The sequence below is a fragment of the Lynx canadensis genome, chromosome A3 (assembly GCF_007474595.2).
Source record: "Lynx canadensis isolate LIC74 chromosome A3, mLynCan4.pri.v2, whole genome shotgun sequence".
In the NCBI taxonomy this organism is placed as follows: domain Eukaryota; kingdom Metazoa; phylum Chordata; class Mammalia; order Carnivora; family Felidae; genus Lynx; species Lynx canadensis.
In genome coordinates this window covers 86453981-86475951 of record NC_044305.1, presented here as the reverse complement: position 1 = coordinate 86475951, position 21971 = coordinate 86453981, and the positions used below count along the sequence as shown (strand labels likewise).

At 37.7% G+C, this 21971-nt stretch overlaps 1 protein-coding gene across 1 annotated transcript in view; it reads right to left on the bottom strand.

Annotated features, from left to right (window-relative positions):
* Positions 1–5204: 5204 nt before the first annotated feature.
* Positions 5205–21971, bottom strand: part of GMCL1 (germ cell-less 1, spermatogenesis associated) — a 37986-nt gene continuing 21219 nt past the window's right edge. Inside the window, exons 10-14 of the mRNA XM_030310767.1 lie at positions 21415–21484; positions 17705–17780; positions 12735–12880; positions 10742–10829; positions 5205–6550 (exon numbers count right to left, since the gene is read on the bottom strand). Of these exons, the coding sequence (XP_030166627.1) occupies positions 6422–6550; positions 10742–10829; positions 12735–12880; positions 17705–17780; positions 21415–21484 (509 nt within the window). The 3' untranslated portion in view covers positions 5205–6421. The remainder of the gene's footprint in view (positions 6551–10741; positions 10830–12734; positions 12881–17704; positions 17781–21414; positions 21485–21971) is intronic.

The window sequence follows — 21971 nt, the reverse complement described above, 5'->3', positions numbered from 1 at the left end:
TACACCCGATACAGTTCTTATTCCTCCCACCCCCATTTTTCTTCCCAGTTCTTGTCCACATGCATAAAACATCTTTTTTTTTTTTTAAGTTTATTTATTTCGAGAGAGAGAAGAGTGCCATGAGCAGGGGAGGGGTAGAGAGAGAATGGCAAGTAAGCTCGGCACTGTGGAGCCAGATTCCGGGCTCCATCTAACAAACCGTGAGATCATGTCCTGAGCGGAAAAATGAAGAGTCTAAGGCTTAACTGACTGAGCCACGCAGGCGCCCCGACATGCATAAAACATTTTATATGAAACCAATTCTAAACATAACATATGCAAAGTTTGAGTCCACACAAGCAAGCGCTAGAGTGGGGCAGGAACCAGAAGGGGCAAGGGCCAGGCATGGATGAGAGACTTTATTGTGGTTTTTGCAGGCAGGAATAGCAGACACACGGTAAGTTGACTAAGAGGTTTGAGATTGGTTAGAAAAATTTCAGCCAGCTTTGAGATGTTGGGGCTATCCGGAGTTGTTTGGTACCTGGCTCTGAGGTCATTGGGGCAGAGCCATATTGCCTTCGCTTGTGAAAGTTTGATAAAGAAGGTGGTCAGAGTGTTTGGGCTTTTATTGGCTAGAAGGAGAGACATTTGCTATCTCCAGGAAGTTAGCCCTGAGAAGGGCAGTCTCAGCAGGGCCCCAGATGGCAAAACATCAAAAAAGAAATAAAAAGGCAAATACAGCTTTCGCCCAAACATTTATTGCACAGCTATGTAGCAGAGGATTGATCAGTGAAAAGACAGAAGTCTGCTCTTGAGCTGCTTGCAGTCCAGTGAGGGATACAAACAAGTAAACAGTGTAAACAGTGCATTGATAGGGGAAAAACAAGATATTGTGAGGACACACGAGACAGATCCCTAACTGGTTTTGAGGGGGAGGGTTGTCAAGAAGTTTCCAAGAGGAAATAATGTCCAAACAAGACCTTAAAAATAAGTAGAAATTAGCCAGGGGAAATGGGGTGACATTTGTGTGGAGAAACGGAAGAGATTGTTCAGGCAGAGGACACTGAATGTGCAAGGATAAGGGGCAAGGGAGAGGCAAGTGAGGCTAGAATAGGCTCATAATCTATGGTAAAGTGTTATCCTGAGGCAAAGGAAATAGGGAATCTTCGAAGGTTTGTAAGGATGGGAGAGAATCAGATTTGAGTATTCAGAGAACACTTGATAATGGATACTTGACTAGAGGCAGAATATATTAGGAGGCTGGCAAAATAATCTAGATCGGAAATTACAGTGGCATGTACTTGAATGGTATCAGTAGGTAAGGTGGAAAGTGGCCGAATTTGAGAAATAGTTGCTACAACTGGACAAATTTGATGATTTTGGCTACAGTGGATGAGCCAATTAGAAGATTCAACAATGACATCCAGGTTTCTGGCTTGTGAAACTGGGTAGATAAACGGTAGCATCACTTGCTAAGATAAGGCATATATGATAAATTCTGGAGAAAGAGGATGTTCAGATACGGACAAGCTAATTTAAGGTGCCATTTTGAACACACAAGAGGAGATGCCAACTAGATGTGTATCTGAAGCTCGGAAGAGAAATCCAGCCTGGAACTACAGAAAAATAAATCATCAGAATATAGAGGTTCATTTGAAGCCATAAGAGTGCATGAAATCACCTGGTGCAGGCTCAGGACAGAAAAGGGCCTAGAGACAGCCAGAGGTGACTAAGACAAGTCATCAAAAGGAGACTAAGGAGTGGCCAGAGAAACAGAATGAAAACTGGGTGTGATGTCAGAGAAGTTTAAAAAAAGGCTTCTTTTTAAGGACAAAATGGTAAATTAAAAAAAAAAATGTTTATTTTTGAGACAGAGACAGAGGATAAGCAGGGAAGGGGGAGAGAGAGAGGGAGACACAGAATCCGAAGCAGGCTCCAGGCTCTGAGCTGTCAGCACAGAGCCCGACGCAGGGTTTAAACCCACGAACTGCAAGATCATGACTGAAGTTGGACACTTAACTGACTGGGCCACCCAGGCGCCCAAAAAGTGGTAAATTTTAAGTGTTAAAAAAAAAAAACAAAAACAAAAAAACCACATCTAACATAAAATTTAGCAACAAAGTTGTTGACTCAGTGTTTGTGAATGGCTTTTGAAGTGGAGATGGAAATTTGAAGAACCCTTTGAGTTTAGCTGATGCAAGTAAAATAATGGCAGTGGGTGGAAGTAAATGAAGTTTTTTTCAAAGATGGGAGAAATTTAAGCGCATTTAAGTATTCATGTGAGTGAGTTAGTATAGAGAGAAAAAAAAAAGTAAAGATACAGAAAAGGAAAAAACCAAAGAAATAAGTTCCCTAAAGGGACAGTCCTGAGACTAAACCTTATGTGGGAAAAGAGATGGTGTCTCCAAAAGGCTCCTTCCCCTTTAATATGTGGGACAGAAATTGGGTTCAGCAGGGCTTCCTTACTGATCAAGTTGCCTTCTCTCAGGATGTAGATTATTGAGCACTGTGTCTCTTTCAGCACAGTATCTGGAAGAAAATCCTCTATATTTTTGATAGTTTGAGGTTCCCCCATTCCATTTTAATGGAATTTCAGTGGGGTCAGGTCAACACCTGTGATCACACTTTTAAGTTCCCTCCCCAACCAGACAGTTTTCAATAAACTGTATTTAAAGCACACATGTCCCTTACATTAGAACCAACGTTAACAATCTGTGATTGTCTCAAATGTACTATTTTCTAGCCTTGGTTGAATTTTGTTTTGCATTGCTAATCTTATTTAACAAGAAATCACCAGCTTTTACAAAAATATCCTACTTTATCATTACATGTGGATGCATGCTGTTGATTAAGTCATCTAACTCTTCCCTAATTAGATGCAGTCTGGCCACTAGTTAACAGTGACTGATGATGTTTGAGGCTTTTTGCTTTTATACTCTTATGCCTGGACCTTGGGAAAAATGTCAAACTCTCTGGCTGGGGAGGAAATGTACTATGCCTTTTGTTTTTTAGGTCCACATTGCTTGAAATCATGACTCAACATATCATTTCAGGTGACTGACAAGTTATCTATCATTTGCACCCCTGGCTCTGTTATCTTTTCTATTATTTACACGGGTCATCTTTAAGGGACTATAACTGATACAGTTTCAACATAAATAGTCCAATATTAACTTATAATTAACACGTTAAATACAAATATTGTAATAGACCAATATTCTGGGCCAATAGAACTTTCTGCAACTAGATGGGAGATATTCTATATTTCCACTAGCAGCCACCAGTGGAAATATTGTAGCCACTAGTTACCTGTGGTTACTAGTCACAGTGTGCCTAGTGTGACTGAGGAAGTAAATTTTAACTTTTATTTAATTTTAATTAACTTAAATTTAAATAGCCACAGTGACTCTTGGTAACCTTTTGCACTTGATATTGAAAATTATCTTTATATAATGGCAATCCCATTGAAAGACTTAAAATGTGATAGAGTGTCAGCCACTGAACACTCAATAAATAAAGCTACTGACTACCACTGTTCTTTTAATTTTGCCTATATCTTGCTAAGTTTCAAGTCAAATCCATTTTTTAAAAAAAATTTATTACATTTATTTTTGAGAGTGAGACAGAGCATGAGCAGGGGAGGGGCAGAGAGAGGAGACACACAATCCAAAGCAGGCTCCAGGCTCCAAGCTGTCCCCACAGAGCCCGACGCAGGGCTTGAACCCATGAACTGTGAGATCACAACCTGAGCCAAAGTCAGACACTTAACCCACTGAGCCACCCAGGCGCCCCAAGGCAAATCCATTTTTTTAAAAAGGGTACGTTTATAGTCCTCTAATAATGTAGCATGAGAGGAGCACCTGGGTGGCTCAGTTGGTTAAGCGGCAGACTCTTGATTTTGACTCAGGTCATGGATCTCACTGTTCGTGGATTTGAGCCTGCCGTCTTGCTCTGCAATGACAGTGAGAAGCCTGCTTGGGATTCTCTTTCCCCCTCTCTGTCTCTACCCCTTCCCTGCTTGTGCTTTCTCTTTCTCAAAATAAATAAACTTAAAAAAATAATTTAGCATGAGACTCTAGAATATTTTCTTAGAGACCTCTTCTTTACTGATAATCCAGTTAATCGATTCTAATAACCAAGTTAGATAATAATTATTAATGGGTAAATATTGTTTTATGGCCTTGGCAGCTTAAAAAAAAGGTTTGGCAAAGGCTATAAGGCAAAGGCAGACAAACACAAAAGCTTTTGTATATAATGGTTTATATGATACCTTCAGCTGACACTATTAATAGTTCAATGAAAATATTCCTATTGGAAAGAATGAAAAGTTGCCAAGAAGACAAAAACAAAAGCAGATCTTTACTACCACTAGTTGACAATTACCAGTTTTTCAGATTAGAACACAACCTACTTGTGATTGAAAAAGTAGTTATTGTTTGCGGATGATGTAAGCAATTTGGCTAGGAAAGAACCAATGGACAAGAACCATACAGAATTCCAATTTGGTTAATTTATAAAATGAAATAGTTAATTTTACTAATATATTCAAACTTTCTCTTTCTCCCAATATTTCTAAAAATTCAATTAATCACATAATTCAAATTATTACTTATATTTTTTAGCAAGGAACCTCTGATGCTAGAATAAGAGAAAAAAAAGCATCTCATGAAAGATATAATTATAGTCAAATATAAAACTGAGAAATGTAGCCCTTTGGGGTGCCAGATGGCTCACCTGGTTAAGCATCTGACTCTTGATTTGGCCCAGGTCATGATCTCACGGATGATGAGTTCAAGCCCTGTGTCTGGCTCTGCGCTGAGAGTGCAGAGCCTGCTTGAGATATTCTCTCTCTCTCTCTCTCTCTCTCTCTCTCTCTCCTCTTTGCTCCTCCCCCAGCTCGCGCAAGTGCACCCACATGTGATCTCAAAATACATAAACTTAAAAAAAAATTGGCCTCTTGATATAGCTACATTATTGTATTTGAAACATTTAAACTACAGCTTAGGGAGTGGGGGAGGGGGGCATTTAAAAGGTTCCTTTAAGTCAAAGGGGATGAATTTTGAAAGGACAAAAGCAATTTATGAACCTGTGGACATATTACTGGGGAAGAAAACTATCAAATTCCAAAAGTTAAATCTAATTGGAAAAAAAATCTAACTAGAAAGAAAAAAAAAATTCTGTTTTCAACTAAATGTTTTTGTCCATTTTATATAAGAACTTATTTATTCTTTTTCCAAATGGGTATTTATTTATACAGATACATAAAAATGATTCCCATTCTTTAAAACATACTAAAAATATACATTAATCACAAATAGCACTTACTCTGACTGGAAAGAAGATGTGCATGGCTATTTGCAAAATAGCAGTAAACACAAGGAGCAAACATATATAAATCATGACAACCATACATCTCATTTTTGACAAAAATAAGTTCAATTTTTACATTAATGCTTTATTATAAGCTTCTATATGAGATCCTCCGACTTTATTTACATTTACCATGAAATTTCTATTAGCATGTATAACTCAAAGGCACTCAATTCAGAGGTTATAAGGTCCTGAGCTTAAGTAGGAAATAGGATTCCCAACCAAAATTTGAACATAAATAACTCCGAAGACCAGAGAAAATGAAAATGTTTAAAGTGTAATATTTGGTACATAAATAATCCATGACCTAAGAATAAAGTTGTATAGAATGTCAAAGAAATGACCATGTAAGGCAAAGGAATATCCTCAGATTCAAATGGATTTTCTCTCCCATTCAAGTTCATTTGAAAGTCTGAAGCTGATTTTGTTAAAAATCCTAACAAAGCTAAATTAAAAGCAAAATAAAATAGCATGAAAATGCTCACATTAAATAAAAAGTTCCCCAGCTTAGTCTCCAAAACCACAAAAAAGTATTTAATGATTAAAAACAAGCATAGCTTGGAGGCATTATCAGAATATGAGGAGAAATCATAAAGAGCAGGTGAAAACATTAAAGGACAGCTTTAAATGCACCAACTGAAAGAGCATTTATAACTGGCCAAGTTGTTCCTTCAGCATTGTCTTAGCCAAATAAAAATAAGTTTACAGATAGATAACTGAGGTTCATTAACATCAGGTAAGATCAAAGTTTAAACTAAAAATTAAATCTATATTGGGTTGCAGAGAAATGTGAAATTTACCTACAGCAATTTTCTACTGATGCTAAATTAAAAGCATGAGTCAAAATCTTTATCACAGAAATGGTTTGACAGATATTTTCTTGGCTTCAAAATGGTTTTTCATATATGCATAGAAATGTAATGAGCATAAGAAAAGTCTTCTGTATCATCTGTACAGTTCATAAGGCCTTTGTCATTGTTAGTCACCTTAGATGTGAATATCAGTAGGGCCATTAAATTAAAGCTGGCCGATAAAGTTTTCAAAGTGCTACTGTTTCCAACTGATAAGATCCTCAGTTTTCGGGATTTTCTGGATGACGATTATTTTCAGTTCTTTTTTCTGGTGATATATACAGGAAGTTACAGCAGATGTATAAAGGGAAGATCAGAAGCCTGCTGTCCAAGTTCATCACTACTTGTTCCTATAAAACAAATTTGTAGCTTTAATGACAAGACAAAAAAACAGAAAACCAAACTATTGAATTGAGTGAACTGAAGGAGATCACATGGTGGTTAAGAGAGCTTGTATCTGAAGTCTCAAAGTCACCGCTCAAATCTCAAAACTCCAATCCACTAGCTGTGACCTTGGGCAAGTCAGTGACTTGTCAACTGCAGCTTCCTTACTGTAAAAGGAGTAAAAATACCCGCCTCATATGATTATAGTGAGGATTAAATGAGAAAAGGCACATAGAGGGCTCAGCAAAGCCAGCCATGTATGAAGTACTCAATAATGGTAGTTATTTTCGTTACTGAAAAATTTCTATCAAGTGCCTACATATCTTATGAACAGATATAGTCCAGAAATATAGACTTCTCATTTGGCTTCATTTCCTGATGGCCCTTAGATATAGCAAATGGTTGAGAAGAAGGTGGAAGTCACTATTAGCACCTACAAGCATGGTTCTTACTCTTGTCTACATCTTCCACTGTCTCTAATGTAAATATATTATTTGTCTCTTGGAATATAAAATATATTATCATGTAAAATCAATTCCAGGTTCAGTTATATCAGTACACATGAGAATGCCTTGAAATCTCAGAGATAGGAGTTGATCCTATACTTGACAGACACAGATGTAGCCATCTCTGATTCTACAGATCTCTATTTGGAACCATGTATGAACAGCATTAGGTGAACAGAGTAAGTCTTCAGACTAAAACGAACAGCACTGGAACTTCTACTTTTTTTCCCCTAAGTTTACTCATTTTTGAGAGAGAGAGAGAAAGCATGAGCAGGGGAGGGGCAGAGAGAGGGGGGGAGAGAGAGAATCCCAAGCAAGCTCCATGATGTCAGTGCAGAGCCTGATGTGGGGCTCGAACCCACACACTGTGACATCATGACCTGAGCTGGAAATCAAAGTCAGAAACTTAATTAACTGAGCCACCCAGGCGCCCCTGGAACTTCTACTTTTTAAATGAAATGGGGATACATTTTTTAAATACTGGGATACATTCTCTGCAGTAATATATATCAGCTTTGCCTTATTTTATACATTTTGAAGAACTTACTATTAAACACCGTTTAAACCTAGAGTTTTTGTTTTTTTCACGAGGAAAATGCTCCTGTGATGAAGAGCAACTAACATACTGGAACATTTAAATGACTGATGTAGGTTTAACTAGACACAGCTTGTGTGTTGGGGGAGAAGCAGATAAACTGGATAAAGAAGGTATGGAATACAAATGTGACCCCTCCACACACACATTATCTCTATATACCCCCAAACAGGGAAAATAGTGTTTCTTAAAAAAAATGTTAGTGAACAAGATGGATGAGATGAGTCAAGTGAGGTGATCACCTGGGCTGATGGCACTAACAGGGTTAGTAGAGAGGAATGATATCAAACATAGTTGGTCTTTAGACGTTGAGTCACCCTGGCATAGACGAAGTTTGTAGCAATAACCCAGGTGAAGGCACACTTACTAAATTTGTTGAGGACATATGCTTTGACAATAGGTATATTTGATGATAAAAACCAAGATTCAGTGCCACAACAAAACAAAGACTCCAAGGAAGATTCTAGTATTTGAATATAGTTAAGGCTGGGGTGGGGGTAGTTCTTTTCCCAACTTGGGGAAAAGAGGGGTGCCAGGTGGACATCACTTGAGAGCTAAAAGGACACACAGATTTCTGAATATTAGACTGTATTAATTCCCAATCTCAGTCCCCAAACTAGACAGATCTAATCCTAGCTTTACTAAACTTTTAACTCCACCTGAGGGCTCACTTTACCTCCATGTTTGCATTGAAGCACCATGAAGTTCCATTTTCTTTCTTCCACTACAGAGTGGAAGCTGAGGAGCCCACATATCACAGCACCAGACAGCGGTGGCATCTTTCTACGTCCATTTCTACTTCCAGGCCATTATTTCTCCATCTTCATTTACCAATCCCTGCTTCTCTGAGGCTCACACCACTAGTCTGTACTATAGTTCTCTTATTCCCCCCCATTCTACCATACAGGTCTAAATTCCAGGATCTATAAATCTAACTGTCTACTGGAAATCCTCACTTGGATATAAAGCAACTCAAATTCAAACCATCAGCTACTGGCTTCTACCTCTTCTTTCCTTTTTTATAGGCTATCTATACATTCACTCTTGCAATTTGGCTTTGACTCCCCATCCCAGCTCTTGAAAGTCTCACCAGGTTACCTTTTCTGGCCCACCCCTAGGTTTCTGTCCTGTCAGATTCTCTACACATCTAATTTTGGTGTCGTCTGTAAGAGGGATACATATGATTTTCCTTTCTGCTTATTTATATTTTCTATTTTTTCTATAACAAATATCTATAACCTATGTAAAAAACACATACAACTCCCCACTGCAATTTTTCTCTACAGATCACTAGAATCTTGGGAAAAGGTCCAAACTCCATCCACAGCCCATCATGCCCTTGCTCTAGTCCCACTGAACTCTTACAAATCTCTTTCAGTTCTTTGACTCTTGTGCTCCCTTGCTTCTTACTCATCATCTGAAGCTTGATTCAGGTATCCATTTACTTTTCAACTTTTCCAGGAGAGGGAATTTTCCATGAGCTGTTGTCCCTTCTCTTCCTCTCCCAACAACCACACCTGCCCCCAATCCCACAGTGAGGATTAGAGACTTCTTCAACTTTACACACTACTCTGAGCTCATCTCCACCATGCAACTTATCCTAAGCTATATAACATAAGCTCCTCTTTATTTCCCCAACTCCTAGTACAGAACCTAGCATGCAGTAGGGACTCAAATGTTCGCTGAATAAACAACTCAAGGAACACCTGGAATACAACTATTATCTTGGCCTGGTGCTTTTTAAAAAAATCTCTGGCTTTGAGCCATGACAGTATTTTTTTATGATGTTCCAGGTAGAAGGTAAAGATAGCCATTGTTCATGCAGTTCCAGAGGGCACCAGAGGGACCAACAGAGGGACCTACTGAAGGCAGATCTGAACATTCTTATTATATATCTACCTTCTCAAATATTACCTACTATGTGAGAGAACTCTCTGTTGCCTAAATTGCAACAACTAGTGGAGGATCCCATTAAGAATGCTGTTAAAGGAGTTCTCATACAGGGTATGTGAGGCCAGAATGATCACTCCAAGGTTCCTTGCAATGCTAAATTCTAATGTTCTATAAGTCTCTTCTGTGTGAGGAAAACTGCTAACTTCTAATAATTTATGTGAACTATGGGCTCTGAACCCTTTATTAAAACAGTATGTCCCTTGGAATGGTGGTTAATTTTTATTACTTGAGAGAGAGAGAGAGAGAGAGAGAGAGAGAGAGAGCGCACACATGCAAGAGTGGGGGAGTGGGGCAGAGAGAGAAAGGGGAGGTGCGGGGGGGGGAGGGGAAGAGAGAGAGAGAAAGAGAGAGAGAGAGAGAGAGAGAGAGAGAGAGAGAATATGAATCTCAAGTAGGCTCAGTGCAGAGCCCTAAGCATGGCTCGATCCCACAACCCTGGTATCATGACCTGAGCCAAAATCAAGAGTCGGATGCTCAACTGACTAAGTCACCCAGGTGCCCCCCAGTGGTTAGTTTTAATAGAAGTAAACTTCCTTAATATTTTAACAGCTCTCATGTAACTTTTCGAAAATGGCTTACTTTCTCATCATGACATTTTGAAACTTCTACATGCATGTGATATATAAAGGAACAAATGGCTTCAGAGAGAATTTTGGAATTTACGATGCTACTTTAGAAACCTATTGCGCTAGAAGATAATGTTCTCTTAACATACAGGAGCTATGGAGACACACTGGGTTACCTTCATGGTGTTTGCTATTAATGTATAAATAAATGCATTTATGCACAAATGGATAAAGCAATTAAAATTCATAACTTTTGGGGGAAGATATTCAGGGTAAACAATTATTTCTCTGTTATCAGCTTTCCCCTGCCCCTCAAATCAAACTGAGTTTTCTTTTTTACACTTAGTTACAAGTCTTAGTTACACTTCTAATAATATGGGAGTAAATTATGCATAAGTGAACATGGTGCTTCCATCTCTACCTTCAAAAAAACTGTAAACTGATTTTTAAATCAAATGTTAATTCTTTAAGAATTTTCAAAAGAGGATTCAAAAGACAAATACTATAACCAAACAACAGAAAAGTAATCAGACATACCTGATCTTTCTCAAGTGTAAGTATTTGATAGCCAGTTGTTCTACTACAGATTAGTTTTCCACTACTATCAAAAGAGGCTAAGCGTAATCTAGGATTTAAAAAAAACAACACAAATAAAAAAATAAACATACGATTTTTTTAGGATTTTAGTTTTAAGTAATCTCTACACCCAGTGTAGGGCTCAAACCCACAACCTCGAGATCAAGAGTTGCATGCCCCACCAACTGAGCCAGCCAGGTGCCCTTAAATATGATTTTTAAAACCACAGATTAATTTTAACAAGCCCTCCCCCTCACTTTAATATTTACTTTTATCTTCCATATTCTTTTATATGATAAAAGATTTTTAAGTCTTTCCACATTCTAAACTGATCCTTTATTGTAAATATACATAAAATTTACCATTTTAACCATTTTTAAGTGGATAGTTCTCAGCATTAAATACATCCCCAGTGTTTTGCAATCATCACTGCCATCCATCTCCAGAACCTTTTCATCTTCCCACCTGAAACTCTGTACCCAGTAAACACGAATTCCCCATTTCCCTTACCTCAGCCCCTAACAACCACCATCGTACTTGCTCTGTGAACCTGTCTATTCTAGGTACCATGAGTGGAATCATATAACATTTGTTCTTTTGTGACTGGTTTATTTCACTTAACACAAGGTCACCAAGGTTCATGTTGTAGCATGTTTAAGAATTTCCTTCCATTTCAAGGCTGAATAATATTCCATTGTAGGTATGGACAGTATCTACACAGGTATCTGTTGATTGGCACTTTGGTTGCTTCCAACTTTTGGCCATTGTGAATAATGCTGCTATGAAGATGAATGTACCAGGTTCATGATGAATGTATGAAGATGATCTGTCCCAGTCCCTGCTTTTGGGTAAATACCCAGAAGAGAAATTGCTGGATCATATGGTAATTCTGTTTAATTTTTTGAGGAAATGTCATTTCATTTTCCATAAAGCATACACCATTTTACGTTTCCACTAACAAGGCACAAAGGTTCAATTTCTTCACATCCTCATCAACACTTGTTTTGCTTTGTTTTTGATAACAGCCATCCTAATGGGTCTGGAAGTATCTAATTGTGGCTTTGATTTGTATTTCTCTGATTAGTGATCTTTCAAAGATGAAACAATGCACATTGGCCATCTGTATATATTCTTTGGAGAAATGTTTATGTAAGTCCTGTCCATGTTTGAATGGGGTTGTTTATTTTTTTGTTGTGGAGTTTCAGGAGTTCTCTAGATATTCTGAATATTAACTCCTTACCAGACACATGGTTAACAAATATTTTCTCCCATTTCATGGGTTGCCTTTTTACTCTGGCGACAGTGTCTTTTGATATACAAGAGCTTTTAATTTTGATGAAGTCCAATTTATTTTTTTCTTTTGTGGCCTGTGCTTCAGTGTCATGTTGAAGAAATCAATGCCAAATTCAATGTCAACAAGCTTTCCCCCTATGTTTTCTTCCAAGAGTTTTAGTTTATCTCTTATGTTTAGGTCTTTGATCCATTTTGAGTTAAGGTAAGCATAAATATATGACTTTAAAAAATCTGTTCATTAAGCTATTTTTGAATTTGTCAGCATCCTCTCCAGAAAGACAGCCAGCTCAACTAGCAAAGTTGGACATTTGAAATCCCATAGGGTGAAGGACAATACCAGACATGTTTTCCTGGAAAAATACCGTGCTGAATTTCCAGTTTGGACCTTTTATTTGCAAGAACAGCAGCAAGGTAACAGCTTTAAGTCTAGTTATCAATCCCATATCATTCATATTCCAGCCTATTCTTTCTGACATACTCGATCCAGACTTTTCGATTTTGATTATTACTAACACCTCACAGGAATGGAGCTTTATTATTTCCTTGCACATTCATATATATTGTATTACCAAAACTCTACTATTGTTGGTGTAAATTGTCAGGTTTTATTTCATTTTTTTCCCCCCTAGAGGAGGAGTGTGGCAGGGAAATTTCATCCTACCGAAATGCTATGCTCCTTCGAGGTTGTAAACTGACAGATCCACTACACGGCTGATTCAGTGTATTACGTTTGAAAATGATGTATCGATTGGTGTAGGTTACAAGCAGGTCAAAGCCGAAGTTAAAACCTGTCCACCGCCAGCAGTACTAAGAAATATAAAAGAGAAAGATTTACTTCAGTTCATCATACTAGCAAGTCACAAATTAGAAGTTCAAAATGTCTTTTCTTTCTCTGCCTCATTCCAAATATTTCTCTCATGGGTCCCTTTCCCTTAAAGCTTACCACACAGAATATATCTGTGAAGATATATAAAGGCTTATCACACAGGCAAAGAATATTTCAAAGCCAGAAAAGCAGGCTCTATGGTCATCATTCTTTAAGGGACTTTCCTAATATCACCTCTTCATGATCTGTTTCGTTCTCTCTCCACACTGTAATTCTATCATAAGAAATATAGCTTTTTGGGGTGCTTGGGTGGCTCAGCTGGTTAAGTGTTTGACTTTTGATTTCAGCTCAGGTCATAATCTCACGGTTCATGAGTTCAAGCCCCACATCAGGCTCTGTGCTGACAGTGCAGAGCCTGCTTGGGATTCTCTCTCTCTCTCTCTCTCTCTCTCTGCCCCTACCCTGCTTGCTATCTCTCTCAAAAATAAATAAACAAAAAATTAAAAAAAGAAAGAAATATGACTTTTCACTGCAACTCTAAGTAGGTATAGCTTAGGGGGCTGGGAGGTTAATGGAGGTAATAAGAACCCATTAAAATCTACCTTTAAAAACACGCTAAATTTCTTAAATATCTAACCAACAGAGTCATGACTGAGTTATTTATTTTTTTAAGTTTATTTAGGAATTTCTGCACCCAACGTGGGGCTTGAACTCATGACCCAGAGATCAAGAGTTGCATGCTCTTCCGACTGAGCCAGCCAGGCACCCCACAACTGAGTTATTTTAAATACCATCATGAGGTTCACAAGTTTGTTTGTTTAATCTATCACCTAATAGTTAATGAGAGACTATGAAGTGATGTGTTATGGTATAGCAAAGGAAAGTTAGGGCTTCAAGTATTTGGTTGACACTCTGAATTACAACATTAATTCAACAGTTCACAGATATTTACTGAGCACATATCCTGTGCCAAGTACTGCTCTAGGCTGAATAGCAGTAAGTTTCTGTCCTGGGAAATGTGTATTTTAATATGTGTATATGTTTGTGTGGAAGGAATTGATGGAATGGAATGGAAGAGAACAAAACAGAATAGACTGTCAGGAGAGAGTGACACAGAGAAGGGGAGCCTGTAGCTGGGGAGCCTACTGGTTCAGACAGGTGGTCAGAGAAAGTCTAAGGTGATACTAGGTGAGCAAGGCCCTGAGTCAACTAAGGAGCAGATCAGTAACTATCTGGGGAAAGAGTGACTTAGGCAAAGAGAACCGCAAGTACAAAGCTCTGGAGATAAAAACATGCTTGACATATCTGAAGAAAAGCAAAAAGGGCTATGTGACTAGGGCAATCACTTAGGTAGACAGAAGATGGGGATGAGTTCAGAGAGTCAGCTGGGGGCCAGAAAACGTAGGGCTTAGTAGTCCACAGTAAGGACATGGATTTCTTCTGAGTGCAGTAAGAGGCTCATGGAAAGTTTTGGGGAAGGACGTAACACCATCTAACTTACATTTACAAAAGATGACTTTGGCTGTTGTAAGGATAATAGAACGTAGAAGGGCAAGAGTAAAAACAGGGAGAGCAGTTGTGAGGCTACTACAATAGTTCAGGCAAGAGATAATAGTGGCTTGGACTTGGGTGGTAGTGGTAGACATGCTTAGAATGTATTTCAAAAGTAGAGTCTGGAGGAACTTTTTATGAACACCAGGTGTGGTATTTAAGAGAGAAGAATCCAAAGTTTGGAGCTTGCTTATTCAATGGATTAACAGAGGGGCCATTTGTGGGTTAGAGAATTACTTGGGAAGGAGAAAGTTTGGGGGTGAAAATCAAAGAGTTCAGCTTGGGACTATTATACTCAAGATGCTATAAGGATTCTGAGAAAGTTGTCAAGTGGGTAGCTGCTATATGAAGTCATCAGTGTAAAGTCATAGGAAGTACATGAGATCACTTCAGAGTGAGCACAGACAGAGAAGAAGTCCAAGTACCCAGCCTCAAGTCATGCCAACATCTGTTGAGAAAGAGAAGGATGCAGGCGAAGGCTTGAAAGACTTAGAAGGAGCAACCAATGAATTGGGAAGAAAACCAGCAGAACACACTGTCCTGAAAGTCAAATAAGAGAAAAACCCCAAGAGTGAGTGCAGATATGTCATGTTGCCCAGAGCTTTTGGAAAAAGCTTTTAAAACTGCTTATTTGGCAATGTGGAAATAACTGACAACAAATAGCATGGCAGTTTCACTGGAATTTACTGGGATAAATGAATTGGAGTGAATTCAAGAGAGCATCAAAAAACAGGAAGTATAGACAAATATGGGCCACATTTTTAAATGAGTTTTTTGCTTAAAAGAGATGCAGAGATATGGAGCGCTGGGGTGGGGTGGGGGGAAAGAATGTGGGGTCAGGGTGTGGTCCCAGACGGGTGGTGGTAGAGTATGTTATATGCTAAGTGAGAATGACGCAGTAGAAGAGAAAAACTGAAAGGTTCTGAATAGGTGAAAAGGGATGGAGTTTGTAATGAGGGGAGGGGATGGATGGTTTATCCATTCTGATAGGAGGAAAAGCATAGCACACAGGTACAGCTGCAGGTAGACTGACAGAACTGTTTGGTAGGTGGATGGATAGGTTCTCTTCCTATTGCTATTATTTTCTGAGTGATGAAAGAAACAAGGTCATCAGATTAAGAATAAGGCAGGTAGCACTGCCCCTTCTGAGAAGGTCTAAGAGGTACTCAAAGAATGGCAGGATAAATTCACTAGGGAAATGAAGATCACCATGCAGCACTAAAGACCTGTTTCAAGTTTACAGTTACAACCATTCAAGTGAAACCTGTGGGGTACGCTGTTTTTCTTTATTCGTATTTATCTGTCTGGAAGCAAGAAAGTTTGGATTTAACAAGAATTGGGGTTTAGCCAGCTAAGTTTGACAGAGTAAAAAGGGAAGTTAAGACTATTAGCTAGGGACTAATTTTAAGATGGAACATAAAACGTAAGTAAAGAAAGTAGGGATGGGGTGAGAGGATAATGGGAAAAAAGGAGTAAGAACAATGTGTTGTACATCCCTGTGGAGTTCAACAATTGCTGGGAGTCCAGGTACTAGAGAGTGTTAGAAAGGTAAAAGGAGGTGGAGTCTAAAAATGGTATACTTGAAAAGGTGATTTTGAAGGGGGTGTATTATTTAGTAATGCAAAAACTGAGGATATGCTTCCAGGAAATGGGTGCCTGAGGTAGGGTAGAGCATAAGATCACAGTGGGGAAGATGGTCAAAAATCACCAAGACTGACAACAAGAACAGGGATAAACGCAGATAGCCCAGTGCATGATGGCTATAGTAAGTAGTGAGTAGTGTGGTAGAAAGTGCATGCTTCAAAGGAGCTGTGGTTCAATTAGGCATGAGGGAGGCACAAGGTCTGGAAGAGGCAACAAGGAAGACTAAGGAATAAAGAAGACACCTACCTATTCCCCTTTCATATGCTGTTCACACATCACAATTATGAATGCAAACATAAAACAATTAACTTCTAAAAACAAAAAAGTTAAAATGAGGGAAAATCTGGGAGAAAAATAACTGAATGGTTACCTAAATTAGGCTGAATGCTTTTTTTAAACATGTTTTTAGTGTTTATTTTTTGAGAGAGAGAGAGATAGCAGATGGGAGAGCAGAAAGAGAGGGAGACACAGAAACCGAAGCAGGCTCCAGGCTCTGAGCTGTCAGCACAGAGCCCAATGCGGGGCTCGAACTCATGGACTGTGAGATCATGACCTGAGCTGCAGTCAGACATTTAACCGACTGAGCCACCCAGGTGCCCCAGGCTGAATGATTTCTTAAGATGACAATTATAATTAGAGTGGGATTTTTAAAAAATGTAGTTCATGTCCTATTAAAATCAATTTAATGAGTCACAGTTAGCTTTTTAAAAAGTTAAATACAAAATAGGATCTTTGGACACAGCAGCAGTAGATACTGTTTCATAATACTTTTGTTTCATTTATATACACTTACATATGGTAATGAAAAATATGAAAAAATGAAAAAAAATGAAAAAATGAAAAAAAAATGAAAAAGTCTAAATGTGGGTAGCAATCAAAGGGTTTGAGTGTCTTTTTTTGTTTTTTTGTTTTTTTTTTAATTTTTTTTTTTAACTTTTATTTATTTTTGAGACAGAGAGAGACAGAGCATGAACGGGGGAGGGGCAGAGAGAGAGAGGGAGACACAGAATCCGAAGCAGGCTCCAGGCTCTGGGCCATCAGCCCAGAGCCCGACGCGGGGCTCGAACTCACGGACCGTGAGATCGTGACCTGAGCTGAAGTCGGACGCTTAACCGACTGAGCCACCCAGGCACCCCTGAGTGTCTTTTTTTGTTTGTTTTTATTTTTGTTTAATACAATTTATTGTCAAGTTGCCTAACATACAGTGTATACAGTGTGCTCTTGGTTTTGGGGGTAGATTCCCATGATTGATTCATCGCTTACATACAACACCCAGTGCTCATCGAATGTCATTGATTTAGGGTACTTATACAAAGAATGGACTTTTAAGATTACATAAAAGCTTCCATATAATTTATTTATCGTAATTTCTGGATTGCTGAGGGATTCTCTAGGCCTCTTAGCTGGACACAGAAAGCTCAACATTCTCATGCAGGGCTGACTAATCAATTACCACTGAGCACCTAACTCCTTGCCTAGGAGATCATGGTATAGAAACTGTACCAAAAAGCTCTGAGGTATGGCAGATGTCATGATTGTTACTGAAAAGTGTATTTTGCACTAATAGTACAATTTTCATGAAAATATTAAGAGTCTTAGCCCATGCTTACCTCACCATCTTTGGCAAGCTTTCTACCACACCTCATGCTATTTCCCTCTAGTTCTTCTTTATTGATTTCTTGAGGCCTAGAAATACACATAAGATGTGAAATCTCACAAAAATAGGCAATAGTTTAAATAAAGAATAAGATTAAAAGAAGAGAAAAACTTGCTAACAGATATAAAAATACCTTTTTGTGGTATAAAATTAGAATATACTGATTAAATTTAGTCCATTGCCTTTGCTAAATAAAAAAAAAAAGAAATTAAACTTTAATGTTTCATTTATTGCCCTGACTTCTAGAATACTTTTATTAGGCTCAGCTAAACCAGAGAAGGGGGGGGGAATCTATAAAGGGGGGGGGGGCGAATCTATAAGAAATTGTGCTCATCAAGAAAATAAAACACTTAAAAGTCTAACTATTAAGCAAAATAAGTTAAAATCTATTATTTAAGATGTGACTTGGTATTAACTACCATTGGACATTACTGTTTCACATCCAAGCCATCTTTTAGGCAGTATAACCATGCAAATTCAGTATTTAATATTAACAGCTGTAGAATTTTATCAATTGATCTTTACTTGGTTCCCTACTTTAAAAACCTTAATCAACTAAGAGAAACTTGGTATTTCAAGTTATGATAAGAAAAGGCCATTATTATTAGCTTGGAGTTCCAAATGATAAAAGTAATACAATATATTCATCATAGGCAACATTTATTAAGTGCTTAGAAACTTCATCAAATTAAAATACTGAAACAAATACATAAAAAATAAATGTAAAAAAAAAACTAATAAAACACATCCTCAACACCCAAGAGTTCAGTCTAGTAGAGAACTAAAGGCATAAGTAATAATTACAATAATGCGGAGAGAGTTGTGATGTTAGGAGCATGAAGAAAGCACAGATTTACTGTCTGGGATTAGAGGGGAGATCTTCACAGAGAAGAGAGTTTGTTGGCATAGAGATCAGAAGTGGATTCTATGCAGGGGAAGGGCATCCCAGGTAGAAGGAATAGTAGGTAAAAAGAATGTGGAGCATAAAAGAATACCAAATGTATGAACCAGAGCCTAAGATGAGCATAAGAGGAAACGAAGTAAAAGATATTTGGGTTATTTTTATATTTTATGAGGAAAAATTTCAAACAAAAAGATAAATAAAATAGTATAATGAGCCACATTTTCTCACCATCTAGCTTCAGTACTCTTGTTTCAATTTTACTCCAAGCCCACTATTCCCCACATCCCTCCTGACTGATCATTTTGAGGCTAATCCTCCAGACATCACATCCTTTAATCTGTAAATAGTTCAGAATGTATTTTTTTTTCAAATGTTTATTTTTGAGAGAGAGAGAGAGAGAGAGAGAGAGAGAGAGAGAGAGAGAGAGAGAGAGTGAACACGCCGGGGAAGGGCAGAGAGAGAGAGGGAGACATAGAATCCGAAGCAGGCTCCAAGCTCAGCTGTCAGCACACAGCCCTATGTAAAGCTTGAACCCACAAACTGTAAGATCATGACCTGAGCTGAAGCTGTGAGCTTAACCCACTGAGCTACCGAGGCGCCCCTCAGAATGTATTTCTTAAAGATGGGGACTTTTAAAATACGTTAACATAATATATATCACACACAAAGAATAACAATTGTCCCTGTCATCAAATCTCTGGACATATTTAAGCAGGGAAGTGACACAATTGTATTTCTGCTTCAGAAAGATAACCTGTTAGAAATGTGGAAGAGTATGGAAGAGGAGAACCCTGGAGACAGACTTTATTAGATTAGAACCTAACATCCAGAAAATACACTGTCTTCCTCACGTTAGTAGCCCTGCAGCAGTGAGCAGATGCTCTGTATCTGTGAAACAGAGCAAATCATTGGGTTACTACAAGCATACATACACTTCTGAGGGGAGGAAACCCACTTTTCTCAGCTCAGTCTCTTAGGTCAGACTCTATGTTGAACTCAGTAAAGATACAGATGAGGAAAATCTTGAAAAATAAGAACACTCAACATTTCAAAACTGGATACAAAAGAAGTAGGATGATTTTGAAAATACTTCATACATTATAAAATGCTTTGAATCTGAATTCCATTAAATAGTTAACTTCCTTTTTTGTTATTTCTATTTCAACAATCTGACTTTATTTGTGCAGGATAAGTATGCTGTGACTATATATGGAGAAAGATGGAATATAAATTATAAATAAAATAGAAACTAAGAGTCCTGGATAACAACCTCATAATCGTTACCATGAGTTTGTGTAACACTTTCATATACTCACTGTTTGAATATAAACATAACTAGGTCATATATTTTAGAAAGTTTTTTGGTGTATAAAAATTAGCTAAAACAGGGGCACCTGGGTGGCTCAGTTGGTTGAGCGTCAGACTCTTGATTTTGGCTCAGGTCATGATCTCATGGTTTGTGGGTTCGAGCCCTGCACAGGGCTCTGCACTGACAGTGACGGGCCTGCTTGGGATTCTCTCTCTCTCCCTCTCTCTGCCCCTCCCCTGCTCTAGTTATCTCTCTCTCTCTCAAAAATAAATAAATAAATAAATAAATAAACATTTAAAAAAAAATGTTTTAAAAGAAGTCAGGAGCAAAAAAGGTCAAACTTTTTTTTTTTAACGTTTATTTATTTTTGGGAAAGAGACAGAGAGAAAGCACGAGTGGGAGAGGGCCAGAGAGCAGACAGAGGATCTGAAGCAGGCTCCGTGCAATGAGCACACAGCAGTGGAGCTTGAATGACTTGAGCCAAAATTCAGAGTTGGTCGCTTAACGAAATGAGCCACTCAGCTACCCCAAAAGGCCAAACTTAAGGCCTCTTCCATATACACTCATGGATGGATTGTCTCCTCACACAGCCTACACCAGAGAGCTAGTATAAAGATCAAATAATAAATGTGGAAGTACTTCTATGAACTGCAAAGCACATTCAAAGAACAGATAATCTGCTTTCCCTTAAAATGAAGAAAACAGAAATATTTTGTGTGTCATATGCTTTTGGGGTTACGGTTACAGAGGGCTTGTAACTGGATTATGTTAATTCATTTCAGACTCAAAAGTCTTCAAAAACACCTATTAGTTAATAAAAATTAATCAGAATTTCCCACTACCACAAAATAAGGAAATTAGCTTTACCTATTATACAAATATGAAAATCATGCTTTGTGAAAGCATTATTCTAAGCAATATTTAAGTATGTTGAAAGAAAATCATAACACTAGGTGAAACAAAGTATATGAATTATTCAATTTTTACAAATATAGCAAATGACTATTCAAACATTCCATTAATTGATCAGAAAGATATTAATAATATGGATAATGTTATAGAGATGTAAGAATAAAAGTTGATTAATAATCTTTTTTCTACTTTAACACCTCTTGATTTTTCAATACAATAAATGCATTTAAAAATTCATAGCAGGGCGCCTGGGTGGCGCAGTCGGTTAAGCGTCCGACTTCAGCCAGGTCACGATCTCGCGGTCCATGAGTTCGAGCCCCGCGTCAGGCTCTGGGCTGATGGCTCGGAGCCTGGAGCCTGTTTCCGATTCTGTGTCTCCCTCTCTCTCTGCCCCTCCCCTGTTCATGCTCTGTCTCTCTCTGTCCCAAAAATAAATAAACGTTGAAAAAAAAAAAAAATTAAAAAAAATAAATAAATAAAAATTCATAGCAGAAGTTTTTTTTTTTTAATGAACAATGATATCATCTAATATACTTACCCCACCTCACTGTCTTGTTCTGCCCGAAGCATAGCAAGCCACTGCTGTTTGTACACAGAAGATAGCCATTCTAAGATACAAAAATAAACAAAGATAAAAGAATGGTAAATGTGGAAGAACATAAAGCATTTAAAAATTTAAGAAGTTGATAAAATTGTTACCACTTCTAAAGTCAAGTTTAAAATAGAAAGCAATAAAGCTGGTAGTTTATATTCTATAAATATGCTATAACAATATGGCTTAATGATTTTTAGAGTGGTAAATATCATTTTGCTTTGCTTTAAGATGGACTTTGCTTAGATTACATGCATTTAAATTAGAATTTAAATCTTTAGTAGATTTAAAGTAGATTAAAGAAAGTAGATTCTTGCATTTAATAGTTTCTTTTTCATAGCTCATATTAATTTTTATGAGAAACATATCTAAAGTAGTATTTTGTTTTTATATAACTTTTAATAGAAGAAAGCTATTAAATTGTATCTTTATTAAATTACCTAAAAATAATTGCTAATTAATGGGAGATAAACCATCTCTGAATTATCAGATCAATCATGCAT